Source organism: Apostichopus japonicus, chromosome 12 (genome assembly GCF_037975245.1).
Source record: "Apostichopus japonicus isolate 1M-3 chromosome 12, ASM3797524v1, whole genome shotgun sequence".
NCBI lineage: Eukaryota > Metazoa > Echinodermata > Holothuroidea > Aspidochirotida > Stichopodidae > Apostichopus > Apostichopus japonicus.
The window spans coordinates 4,774,401-4,787,114 of NC_092572.1; the positions used below are offsets into that span (position 1 = coordinate 4,774,401).

Genomic DNA, 12,714 nt, shown 5'->3' on the forward strand with positions numbered 1-12,714 from the left:
GTGTAAGATTATCTTACATATGTCTTGATTTGACAGATCTTAGTATTGTGTCAATTGTCTCTACTTTAGAGACTAAGTCTATAAAGTATAAGATTATCTTATATATGTCTTGCTTTGACAAACCTTGGTATTGTGTCAATTGTCTCTACTTTTAGAGATTAAGTCTATTAAGTGTAAGATTATCTGATATATGTCTTGATTTAACAGATCTTCGTATTGTGTCCATTGTTCATGCTTTTAGAGACTAAGTCCATTAAGTGTAAGATTATATTGTATATGTCTTGCTTTGATAGTTCTTAGTATTGTGTCCATTGTGAATGCTTTTAGAGACTTAGTCTATTAAGTGTAAGATTATTTTATATATATCTTGCTTTTACAGATCTTCGTATTGTGTCAACTGTCTCTGCTTTTAGAGACTAAAGCCCGGGTCACATCTGCGCGATTCAACACGCGATTCAACTCGCAATACAATTGAAGGTTGAATCGCGTAGTTAGACACGGGTATCAACTTGTTTCGCAATAAATGTTGCGCCTTCGATTTGGGTTGATTTGCAATAGAGCAATGTCCTAATCAGCGCAACTTCTCAGAAGCAACTTTTCTGATTCGCGTGATTTTAGTTGCGAGTTGAATCGCGTGTTGAATCGCGCAGATGTGACCCGGGCTTAAGTCTACTTACTTGGCAACATGTCTCAAATGTTACTTGTTGTATCAACGATAATCTACAACCACCCGCTTGGTTGGGCTTAGATGTTGAGAATTGGCAATTCACTTTATAAATCCCTTCAATTCAAACTTTCTGACATCAAATTGATCGTTACGATAGTAGAACTACGGTCGTCATCTAACATTGATGTCATATTAGCAAACACAAAAGCTATTGGATTACTTAACTTAATTATAGAATTATATCATTAAAAGAGTAAATTATGTTTAGTTCTCACGTGTTCCCAGCCAGTGACGCTTTCCTGATGTTCCTCATTTTTGTCAGCAGCAGCTGACGCTGATGTGACTCACATTACTACATTGGCTGAACATGACACAACAAAATCAACTGAACGACCCGATTATACAACAAAGGAGGGAGTTAAGAGTAAGTGTTTTTGATTTATGGTAGCCAACTATAAATTTAAAGTTACTGTTAACAGAAATTTTAATAATAATCAACATATTTTAATTTCCTATAAAGTTAGTTTTGGACATTTCACCATGATATCATCATGGTGAACTTAAAATGTTTTAAATTCCAATCTTAACTGAAATCTTGGGAATTTTTTTTTATTTCAGGAGAATTGATAACAATATTTAGCAAGATATAGATCAAAGGAAATTATTGAAAGATGAATCTTTCTCTTTTCACTTTTCTCTGTTCCTTTGTTACCGACTGACTTATGACTGGAATAGACCAATCGATGTACTGGATTAGTGACTATATGCTAACCTGGTCTGCAGCAGTGGACAGATGCCACCAGTTATACGATAATGGTCACCTCGTGCACATTGACAACGAAGAGGAGAATAATGAAGTAAAGGCCATTCGAGATCAAGCCAACATAGGGAATGCATACATCTGGATAGGCATCCATGACTCGGAAAAAGAAGGTAACAAACACATTAAAGCAGCTATTGTCTTTGGTTGATACCTATACAAACCGTGCCCAGAAATATGCATATATTATATATATAAAAAACGACTGATTTTGATTAAATTAGTCACAACGATCTCATTGACATACTTTAACAAAACTGAAAGTCTGCAAGCATCATTTCTCTACCAATAGATTTCCTTATATTGGGTAGCAATGACATGCATTAAAATATCCCCAAAATAGTTATTGAACTTAAAATGGATAGGTCTTGTTGATGAATTCGAGTAGCCCTTCTAGGTTTTAACATATAGTATTACTTAAAATAGCTAGCTAGCGGTTTATTTGTGTTGTTTTTCCACCGCATACAAGACGATGGGACAAGCGGGGTTGGCCGTTGGGGGGGGGGGGTGGGGAAGCAATATTTCTGAGGGTAACAAATGTGAATAAAGTGAAAATGATGATGAGGTCTTTGTAGGAAATTTTCAGTTAGGTAATTGAGTCGTATACAATACTGAGATATTAAGTGTAAACTCAATGGACAAATGGTATTCCGCTAATATACATACGAATCAGAATCGACAAGTAAAGACGATATTGTTATTGTTGTTATGATCTTTTCTTGAAATAGTGTACTATGTCGAACATTTTTGATACTAAAATTGCAGCCAATCCTTCACCCACCCTATTGAATCACCTATATGAAATTTGGTGGGTTGGTCTGAATAAACTGGGGATGGGATAATATAGGGTGACACTATAAAAAAGGTAGATTGAGATGTAATAGCATACCTCGATTAAAGGTCAGCAGGGGGAAAGTTAAATAAACAAAAAAACAGCATTTTGCCATTTTGCGAGTACGAAGAAGACAAAATGACCCATGTTAGATATCATACTCACTACTCATTGACCATACGGTCGATGGACTTAAACGTGTTGAATATGGGTCTTAGTATGTCTGTATTGCAAATTCATAAATGCCTAAACCAACTTTCTGTATACTGGACCAGTCTCGAATGCGATTCGAGACTAGTCGAGTGTATAGAGAAGAGAATTGCTTCAGGATCGAAATGTTAGACAAACACTGGTTTGTTGCCGTGGCAATCATGAAGTCATAATTAAAAGAAATGAAGACATGGTGTAACGCTGCTATGAGTATATGCATATATGTTTATGGGCAAAGAAATGTTCCAAATTGCAAAAGAATACTGTACTGTAAATATAGCCTACTTGCAATTAGTTACAGCAGTAGTACTGTATATGTTTTCACACACACCGAGTCTCAATACACACTGTACGTACTTCTTAAATCATCCAGCTAAATACTTCGAGGATCATGAAATGACTAAGGGATTAATTTTGAGCTTAATTTTGAGCTAGAGTCAATGTCAGCAACCTTATCGAGGTGCTTCAACGAAGAACCGAAGCGTAAAGCGTCCAATGTTGACACTATAAGTATAACAGAAGAAACCTTGTCGCTAAGCCTAACAATAACGTAAGCACTATACTACTACTACTACTAGCAGTAACGACATGACTGACCAGGGACTAGGCCTAGCGATCTTTCAGACTCGCAATAACACTGCGGTTACTACAAGTCCAAACCTGTCGAACAATGGGGCTCGGAACCTCTTCAAAAACTGCTCATTCTCAGGCCTAGTAAACGTTTATTTGAACGGTTCATCTACCGACCAGGGATAGACGAGTTCTACTCAAAAGAATGTTAGCAACAGGCAACGTTGCTAGCCTAACTGTTGTAGCGTTTACGGACTTTCCAGAACACACACAACTCAGCATCTGGTTATTGCGCAATTTGACTTGGTAGGTCAAAACAAAGTTTTAAAATGTTATCTTTAGAAATTTGTTCATCTGTTCTTATTTAATTGTCATTTCCCTCCATTTTTTAGTGTTTGAATTGATTAAGCTACCAAATTTTAACACCAAACGACACTGCTTCATTCGTATTTTGTTACTCTTAATGTTCGTGGGAAGAAAATGCTGTTTTACATGAAGTGACTATTACGTCATTCAGGAAAAAGATCAAGGGAGACATAAGGATAATTAAATACAGATCAGCAAAAATTAGCGAAAAAATGCCGTTTTCTAACATTTGTGAGGGTCATTTATGAATGGGGATAAAAACGAGGGTACCCGGTCTTAAATTTGATTTGAGACCTCTGATGACGGACCTCGGCTATCGCCTCGGTCCGCTCAGCCTCCTCGATGACGTCATCATCGGTCTCAAATCAAATTTAAGACCGGTTCCCCTCGTATTTATCCTCTAATTAATTAATGAACTTGTTGAGTATGTGTCTTGGCATGGGTGTTACACATGTTTCAAAATAACATTATGGTCCAAACTTCAAAGAAGGGTATCACAGACAATAGGTCTTTAGTGCATGAATAAATACAACACGCCAATGCTAATGTGATCAACGATTTCAAAGGCCAAATTGATACAAATTTCCTTAAAATGTGTGGTTTATTAATTTCAAGTTTCAACTCTAGAATATTCCTATGGCTAAAGTTGATTGCTGAACTAAAAATGTTAAATTTAGTAAAATAAACTATTCTTTTGGGTGTTTATTAAATACCAAATGACATAATGGAATCTTTGTGTACCCACTAGGATGTAGTTACTGTATTATTGATTGAATTTGTAGAAAGTTTATTCACATGACATGTCAAAGGTCATTGGGTCTGTAAAACACAAGTGCTATGTACATCAAGCCTTGTGGGTCACAGTGATGAGCTCGTATTGGTCATTTACCTAACATTTTGGAATGAGATCTGCGACTACATGGATTGTCAACTTGTTGTCTTTCTATTTTCGTTTCAAGGAGAATGGAAATATGAGGACGGTAGCCCACTGACGTATCACAATTGGGGAGACGGAGAACCAGATGATGTGAATGGCCAAGACTGCGGAGTGATGAGAAATAACGGTCTCTACCACGACAGGAAATGCACGACTAGTTACTATTTTTGCTGTGAATATTACCTTTAATACCATTAATTAAGAAGAGAAGGAACAACAGGAATCAAAGTAGTAAAGAAAATATTTAAGCTTAAAGAACACTCTCCTTATCTCTTGTTGAGCTTCAGATGATGTAACACATACAGACATACTATCTAGTAGTTATACGAAGATGAATGCGTACATGTTGGTACGCCTTGGCACCAATTAAACGCCAATAAATCACTTTAAATAAGCGTATTTTTCAACCATTGATGAGATGGCTCCTTAAATGACATATGGAAGAAAACAGAAAATATATGAATGACGAAGAATGCTCTGTGATGGACTTTAAAGATATTGATACCGACGTCAGATGTGGCCGTGTCTTTTGGTGGGTGTGCGTGTATGAATATTACGTAGATAATTTAAAAGACATAATTGATAAAGATGTCTTGTCCTGCCTTCGTTGAGCTTTTACGCATATACGACCGATTGAACGAAGACAATATTAACTGGTATATTCACACACACACACACATACAAACGCACACACACACACACACATATATATATATATATATAAATATATATATATATATATATATATGTGTGTGTGTCACCAAAAACAGAACTAGCATTGATCGATACAGGTGACAAACGCCTACAGTGGAATTGCGACCTTCCTTACCGGTTTCGAACCTCTAGACATACAATTAGTGTCCATAGCCTAGTTGGTTAGGGTGTCAGCATATAAAGCGGGAGGCCCGGGTTCGAATCCCGGTGTAGGCTGGAAGTTTTTTACTCATTACGTTTTCATATATGTATATATATATATATATAAATGAAAATCGTAATGAGTTAGAAAATCAAGAATATATATATATTTATATATATCATGCATTTTTCAGTGTAGCAGTGCTGGATAGGTGTATTTCTACAATGTACAGCATATCAATATAATTTTGTGCTTTTTTCACCACGCACCACCCCACACCCCTCATTTTGATGAAATCCCAAGAACAGAAAACTTTGACAGCTATTCAAGTATTCCGAATGTATCATATTTCAAGGATAAATCAACAAACATGTTAAACTTGTCTAAGTGAAACGACCACATAGCATTTGCTTACACTTACGTCACAGACCTACTGTGATCTAACTCCATGGCATAGATTAGCCAGTCAAATAAGTTACATTAAATCAACCATATCTCGAATTAGGGGTATGATATTGAGATCGGGTTTTTTAACGAGCGGTGTGGAATTTATATCTCCTTAGTATAAGTTTCACATTGTTTAAAATATTTTTAACTTATGATCGTTGAAAATGTGTACTCAAATTGGCTTTTTCTCACATAGTAGGGAAACAATTGATTGCATTACCAAATGATGTTAAAATTACTCACAACGTAGTAGTTTTAAAAGACAAGTATTTAATTTTATTTTAAGTTATGGCATGTTTTTATCACTTTTAACGCTTTTTGTCCGGAATTTTTGATTGTTTGTTTCATTAAGACTACAACGTATTGCGTTGCAAAATGGGACTTAGTTGAGTGTCTGCCAGTGGAATTTATACAGAACAAACAATTGATAGCAATTCCAAAATACTTGAAGGAACATTCAAGCTAATAAAATGTAATTATGATATATTTAAATAGTCATTTATGTATAGCAAGTACGGACAAGTGGTAACTATACGAAAATAGAAACTTTTTTTTTATAGAAGTTTTTTTTTTTTTTATAGAAATAGCGGTAACGTGCAAGATTAGAACCCAGAAGTCACTTTCTTAAGAAACCTGCAATTGTTAAAACTGCATATTGGGAAAAATTCATATAACCAAATAGGTGCAAATAGACGCTTTCATTATTAATGTTTGCACCTGCTTACAGTAAAAAGTAAAATCATCAATTTTTGTTCACGTTCCTTTTCAACAATGTATGGACGTATACCTAATAGTGTTATAACAAGATGGACACTCTTTCTGACTTTCTTTCTTATTATATACGTTTTAAGTACGTTCATTTCAGCTATTCAAATAGCTCGCACATGACTTGTACGTAATGTTTTATAAAGTACAGTTCCTTCCTTACTTCTTATATTTGAATATATTGTCATGATCGTGTATTGAAGCTTTGTATTGTTTTAGACAAGGGATCTTCTACCAGCGAGATTGATTCAATTAAATAGATCAGACTAATAAATTGGAAAGGATGTAGTGTTGCCAAAAAGTAATATATTGCTTTCTTTCATTTTAAAATCAAATGCCCAATTTCATCGTTCATGTTGCATATTTTGTGTATCACTGAAAGATTTGCACGGTTTAAGCCTTCATTGTTAATACCAACTAACCGATAGCTTATAAATATATATACGCCTGTTTGGGCACTGTGTAGTAAATTTTCTGAATAAAGATGTATTTTTTGTGTGCAAAGTTTGACAAAAAAAATACATCGTCGTTATTGTTTTATAATTTACTACAAGATAGTTACAATCTTTTAGACGGTCGCTATTGGTTGCATAATAAGGCTTTAACATTATTGATATTTTATGCAAACGATTAAGTAAGTTCAGTTTACACCAAGATGCTTTGGGAATCCAACTATCAGTGTATTTTTAACGAGGAATAGTGGTTAAACAGCGACATAAGCAAGATAAATTAATGTTCAATTTTAATATGAGCTGTTGGTTAAAAAGAAATAACTAAAATATCAATATGATGTGGAGAGGGTGTTTGCTCATATGTAATCATCCTACTCTTAATCAGAGAACATTTTCTTAAAGCAACCAATTGATTTTCTTTAAAATGGCGTTCTTGCCAATGATATTGACAGAGGTGTAAAATGAGATATATAAATTAATTTAATTTCTTTGTATTTATTGAGGAGCAATCTCATAGGGGAATATTGTTCTTGTTGTCTTCAGTAAAATAATATAACTGATTTAATGGTTACGTAATAAAAGTTCATAATTGTCATGAAAAATCATTGAATAACTTTCGATAAAAGACCAATGCAGAAGAAATTGAAATGTTCTTTTATGATGTAATAATAAAGTATATATGTTATAATTAATTGTACACCAACTTTTTCTTTAATTATAATTTAACCCCCGGACGATGTAGCATCTTGGCTCCCATAACAAAAATGATGGTTGCTGCCCTGCGTACTGATTATCTATGGTCACACTGATTGCAACCTTAAAGGTCCTTTGCAATAACATCGAATATGAGGTACATATAGTCGCAGATATGCTACAGAGGCTATACATCATTGTCAAAAATTAGTAATTTGATTATGAACATCAGTTATCTCTTTAGCTAGTTATTTCTTCAACGTCGGTTTCGCCCTTCACGTAATTAAGTAGGGTATTTCTAGGGCCGACAAAAGGACTTATCAAATTTCAAGCCAAGAACTCCTAGCACACAAATTCCGCTTGTGCCCCAATACAATCCCATAGTCAACTCCATATGAGAACTATCAAACAGTCAATCTGTAGGAGAATGGTTTAAGGTACCCCCATACTGGCTTTTCGTCAACCCCTAACCTTCAATTCAATGACTTTCTCCAGACTTTCCAACCCAGTTTCTACCTTCGCAAGCAATTTCCGTCGCAAAACACCTGGCTGCCACATATGCCCCCATATTTTCCCTGAAACTATGGTTAAATTCCCAGTGTCGACTATGGTCTCTTGTGATTCTGAATTCATTCAGTTTTCTAGTAGTCTGTTTTGAGTTCATATCTCATCTTGTTAGGATAGAACGGTTGCATATGTTTTTATTTGTGTATGAAGAATAATTCCAGGTTTTCCTTTCACCGGAATAATAACAAAAACAACATTCCAAGAAATATATGCCAGAGTTTGGTAACAAATTTATTACCTGTCAGGGGAAGAGTCATTTGTTAAACAGGTAATAAACCAACTTTGTGGAAATTAACACTAAATTAATTGTTTGAGAAAAAAAAACAAAGGGTTTATAAAGAAAACACCAGACCATGGTTGTAGCAACTCAGTTTTGATGAAACACGAAAAGTGGGTATCACTCTGAACCGATCACATGATTAATCCAGGGAAATACAAATATTTGTCCCATAAACTTTCAACAATTTTTCATTTCAGTTATTTTTTACACATTTTTTTTTAAGTTTAAACCATGATTTTTTCTCCATTGTCTGAAAAGTCGTTCTTTATTCGAGTGGCTTGAAACAAACTGAGTTAGCAAAAATGAAGGAGACCATGTTAAATGCCTCCACTCCACTTGTTGTCTGGATATCAATCATTTATTCAGTTGTATTAGCCTGTAGAAACATTATGAAACTGAAGTGATTCTATCTACCCACAGAAGGTATGTGACAGCATGTGACACTAACAATCTATGCCATGTCAACGCCATTTCTGTTTTCACATCCTGTTGAAAAGAAGTAGAACAAGGTTTGTGATTACCTTTATCAAACATAATTCTTGTTCAAAAAACGTTATCTTACTTACAATGCTGCTGAATGATATCGAGAATTGCATATTACATTGTTGGCAATTAGAAATATATCGTTTTCATGCAGAACAAACCACTGTTTGTTGGGTGCTACAAAACATTCGTATTTTCAAGCTGATAGGTTTACAACAACTATCACAAAGAAAAGGTTACAAATCACGTTACTACAATTTTTTTCTTCGACACCAAAAGACACAAATCACCTCCCCTCAATTGGACCAAACAATGATAAACAAAGAGACTTAAAGAATTTCAACTAAAAATCTAGGTCAGTTGTTTTATAACGGCAAAATAAGACAAAATAACGTGCTGTTAAAAATTGAGAAACTTGATTAATTTCCAACCAATTACGGAACTATTAGCGAAAGGGCGTGGTAAGTTTTGTTCATGCTTTATTTTAATTCTACAGCCTTTACCACTAACTATGATTACTAAAGGGATGGATGTCATATATAGAGTCATCTAAGTTAAAGATACAGGATGGAACCTGCAAAAATTATTCACTTGGAATGAAGCAACTAGCTATAAAACAATTCACAACTTATACATATCAAATGTACCACGAAATTGATCAAGTCTATCTTGTGTTTCAATATGAAACTTTCAAAATGACTGCAAATTGGCCTAGCTTAAGGCTAGGTGAACAGTAAGTGAATTCAGTCAGACAATCTTTTCCTTTGGTGCATGCAATTTTAGGATTATATCCCAATATTGGATTAGTGATGAACCAATTCGAAATCAGTATCATATGTATACCTGTACTTTATAACACGAAAAGTCAATACGTTTACTTACATACGTTTTATGCATATGTGGGCATATAATTTCTCATTAAACCGGAACAAAACACAAAGAGATCTAGGCGCACATTTTGTATGTATGGCTGAAAATTGATTAACTTTTCTGTTTGATTGTATTCCATAGTTGCCAGGGGAACTGATGGAACAATTTTCATATCAAATGGATACAACAATAAAAAAGAGAAAATATCGTAAAGGAAACATCGATTACTTCTCAATGAAATCTGCTAATAATTAAACATACTTTATAACCGATATATAACCGTGTTGTAGAGCATGCAGTACATCTTTGTAAGCTTTCGGTGTAATCGTTTCAACATATTTCAATCAATCCTTTAATTGGTAACCCACTAACAAGATGAAGAGGACCTGCTACTTACCTCTGATTGTCATTCTAGTGATCCCAGCAGGTTTGTGTTATTTTATATATGCGGAATTTAATTTCCCCTGATTGGTGTTGCTAAGCTTGAAGTATCCTAGAAGAGCATGGAATATATATATTTCATATATATATATATATATATATATATATATATATATATATATATATGTATATATATTGACATAATATTTAGGAAGACTACCAGACCAACAACGTTTCGGGCAATTTACTGCACGGAATTGGAAAGATGGTTAAGGTTACGAATTTAAGTTGTTGTTTCGTCGGTACCCGTTTGTCATAATGTGTCCTCTAACAAAAGTGGTTATGTTATAGGGCGAAAGTTATTATATTCAATTTCTACTAAAATTTTATCTCAAATTGTATTTTTCAGCTGATATTAAAGTTGATAACAGGTTTAAAAATACTGCATATATATAGCATAAATATAGCATATATAACAATGTCACACTTGATAGTTGTACTTCAAGTTAATCTAAAGGAAAAGGAAGATCACTTAGCAAGAATACTTTAATTAGAATCGGTGCTGACAATTTACTTGGTTTATTAGAAAAGTTTTATTGCCAAAGAAATATCAGTTTATTGATGTTACTTATTCTATTATTTATTGATTCTAAACGAATCATCACGATAAAGTTGGCATCAGCTCTTTGTTTTCGTTAAAGTGTAAAATGTGCTTTGCAATGTCGTGTATAAACAAAGCGTTGTAACAAATAATGAATTGTTTGCTTTACGATGCACGGAAACTTCGTGAACACAATACAGTTTTCAGTGGAAGAAATATGTATTGTTTGAAATGTTGCTACTATTAATTACATAGTTATGCTGCAAATGAGTACAGATAGGGCTACCAATGTTCGTAACAATAGACTATGCGTGGCAGGTGCATAATATTGTGAAGACAAGATCTTGCACCTGTATTAACTCTCATCATCGTGTTATACTTACATATGAGTATGAAATAGTATGAAATAAAAAAATATGTGTTACTACTTGCATTGTACTCTCTAAGGAAAAAAAGGAGATTTTAAAATGGCGGCCTGCTGAACTAATGGCTCCCAGAGTCCGGCCTGATTTCGAAGCCACTGTTCAGAACCTCACAATATCACGTTTTTCGAATTTGTCAATTTTTTATTTACATGTAAGTAAATAAACAACGAAAACCTGAATGGGAAATAACATTAAAAACGAAAAAAGTTTAAAAAATATAGTATTTAAGTATATCCGATTTGATCTTGCGATCTCATAGTTGCAATTCCTGAACTCCACCAAGTGTTTAAAATACAAACACGCAGATCACTCCAAAAAACAGACAACCGCAAGGATATAGGTTGTGCGGATGAATATTGTGAATCTTTCCACATTTTCAAATATCCAATGAAAAGTATATGATTGATACGAGCCTAAAATATTGTGCCATTTGCATTAAAGTGTCGTTGAATTTAAGAAAATGATTGAAAAACCAACAAATAAAGCATTAGCCATATGCTCTGTGTCTCTTCTTTGAATTCACACAGCAATATGAAACAATGAGGTTTTAATTTACAGGCTGGAAGCAAAGCAATGCCCTATTAGTTTTGACAGGAAGAGTATAAATATTAGGTTAAATACGTAGTTTTTGAAATATCTTATAAATACACACATTTCATACCAAGTTTAGACATCAAATAATTTGTGACGATTGCAGCAGCTAATATACATTGATGGACTCTATAGCAGCAATATCTCTCGTTGAATATAATTCATATTTTACCTGCATTTGTCTTTATATTGCCATTACTCCTGATCCTTAATGGTTTCTTAAAAATGAATGACTTAATTATAATTTCCTTTCATTTCTCCTCTTATCGGTACAAGAGGTTTATAAAGCCTTATTGCATAGCTTGGCAGATTCTATATATTTACCATCAATTAGAACATTTTAAACTTATCTGTCGCTAACAAAAAAACAGAAACAACTAAGTTTATAACTCGTTAGTTACGACTCATTCACAGTCATTCCATCGATTTATTTACTTTCTATTGATATTGTTAAAATCAAAATGGTTTTATCAATCGTTATAAATTTGCCCTATGCCAAAGCATCATCATTTGTACATTAATATGGATAATGTCCGTACATAATGTATACGCTAATATTCGTACATAATATATGGGCTAATGTTCGTACATAATATATAGGCTCATATTCGTACATAATAAATAAGCTAATGTTTGTACATAATATATCGCGTAATATTCAATCATAATATTAGGATAATGTTCGTTCACAATATATAGGCTAATTTTAGTACATAATATATAGTATATTGTTATGTTCGTACATAATATATTTGCTAATATTCGTAAAAAATATATATGTTCGTAGATAATATATCATAAGCACATTTGTTTCCAGCATCGTCGAAAAATTAAAATTGAAAACCAAAACAATGGGTTTTGAGGCGATAATATGGGGTATGGTATATATCCATTTCCTTAT

At 33.7% G+C, this 12,714-nt stretch overlaps 1 protein-coding gene across 1 annotated transcript in view; it reads left to right on the top strand.

The window, feature by feature from the left end:
* Positions 1-7,555, top strand: part of LOC139977795 (uncharacterized) — a 28,512-nt gene extending 20,957 nt beyond the window's left edge. The window contains exons 7-9 of the mRNA XM_071987433.1: positions 993-1,091; positions 1,403-1,600; positions 4,425-7,555. Coding sequence (XP_071843534.1) covers positions 993-1,091; positions 1,403-1,600; positions 4,425-4,591 — 464 coding nt within the window. The 3' untranslated portion in view covers positions 4,592-7,555. The remainder of the gene's footprint in view (positions 1-992; positions 1,092-1,402; positions 1,601-4,424) is intronic.
* Positions 7,556-12,714: the final 5,159 nt, after the last annotated feature.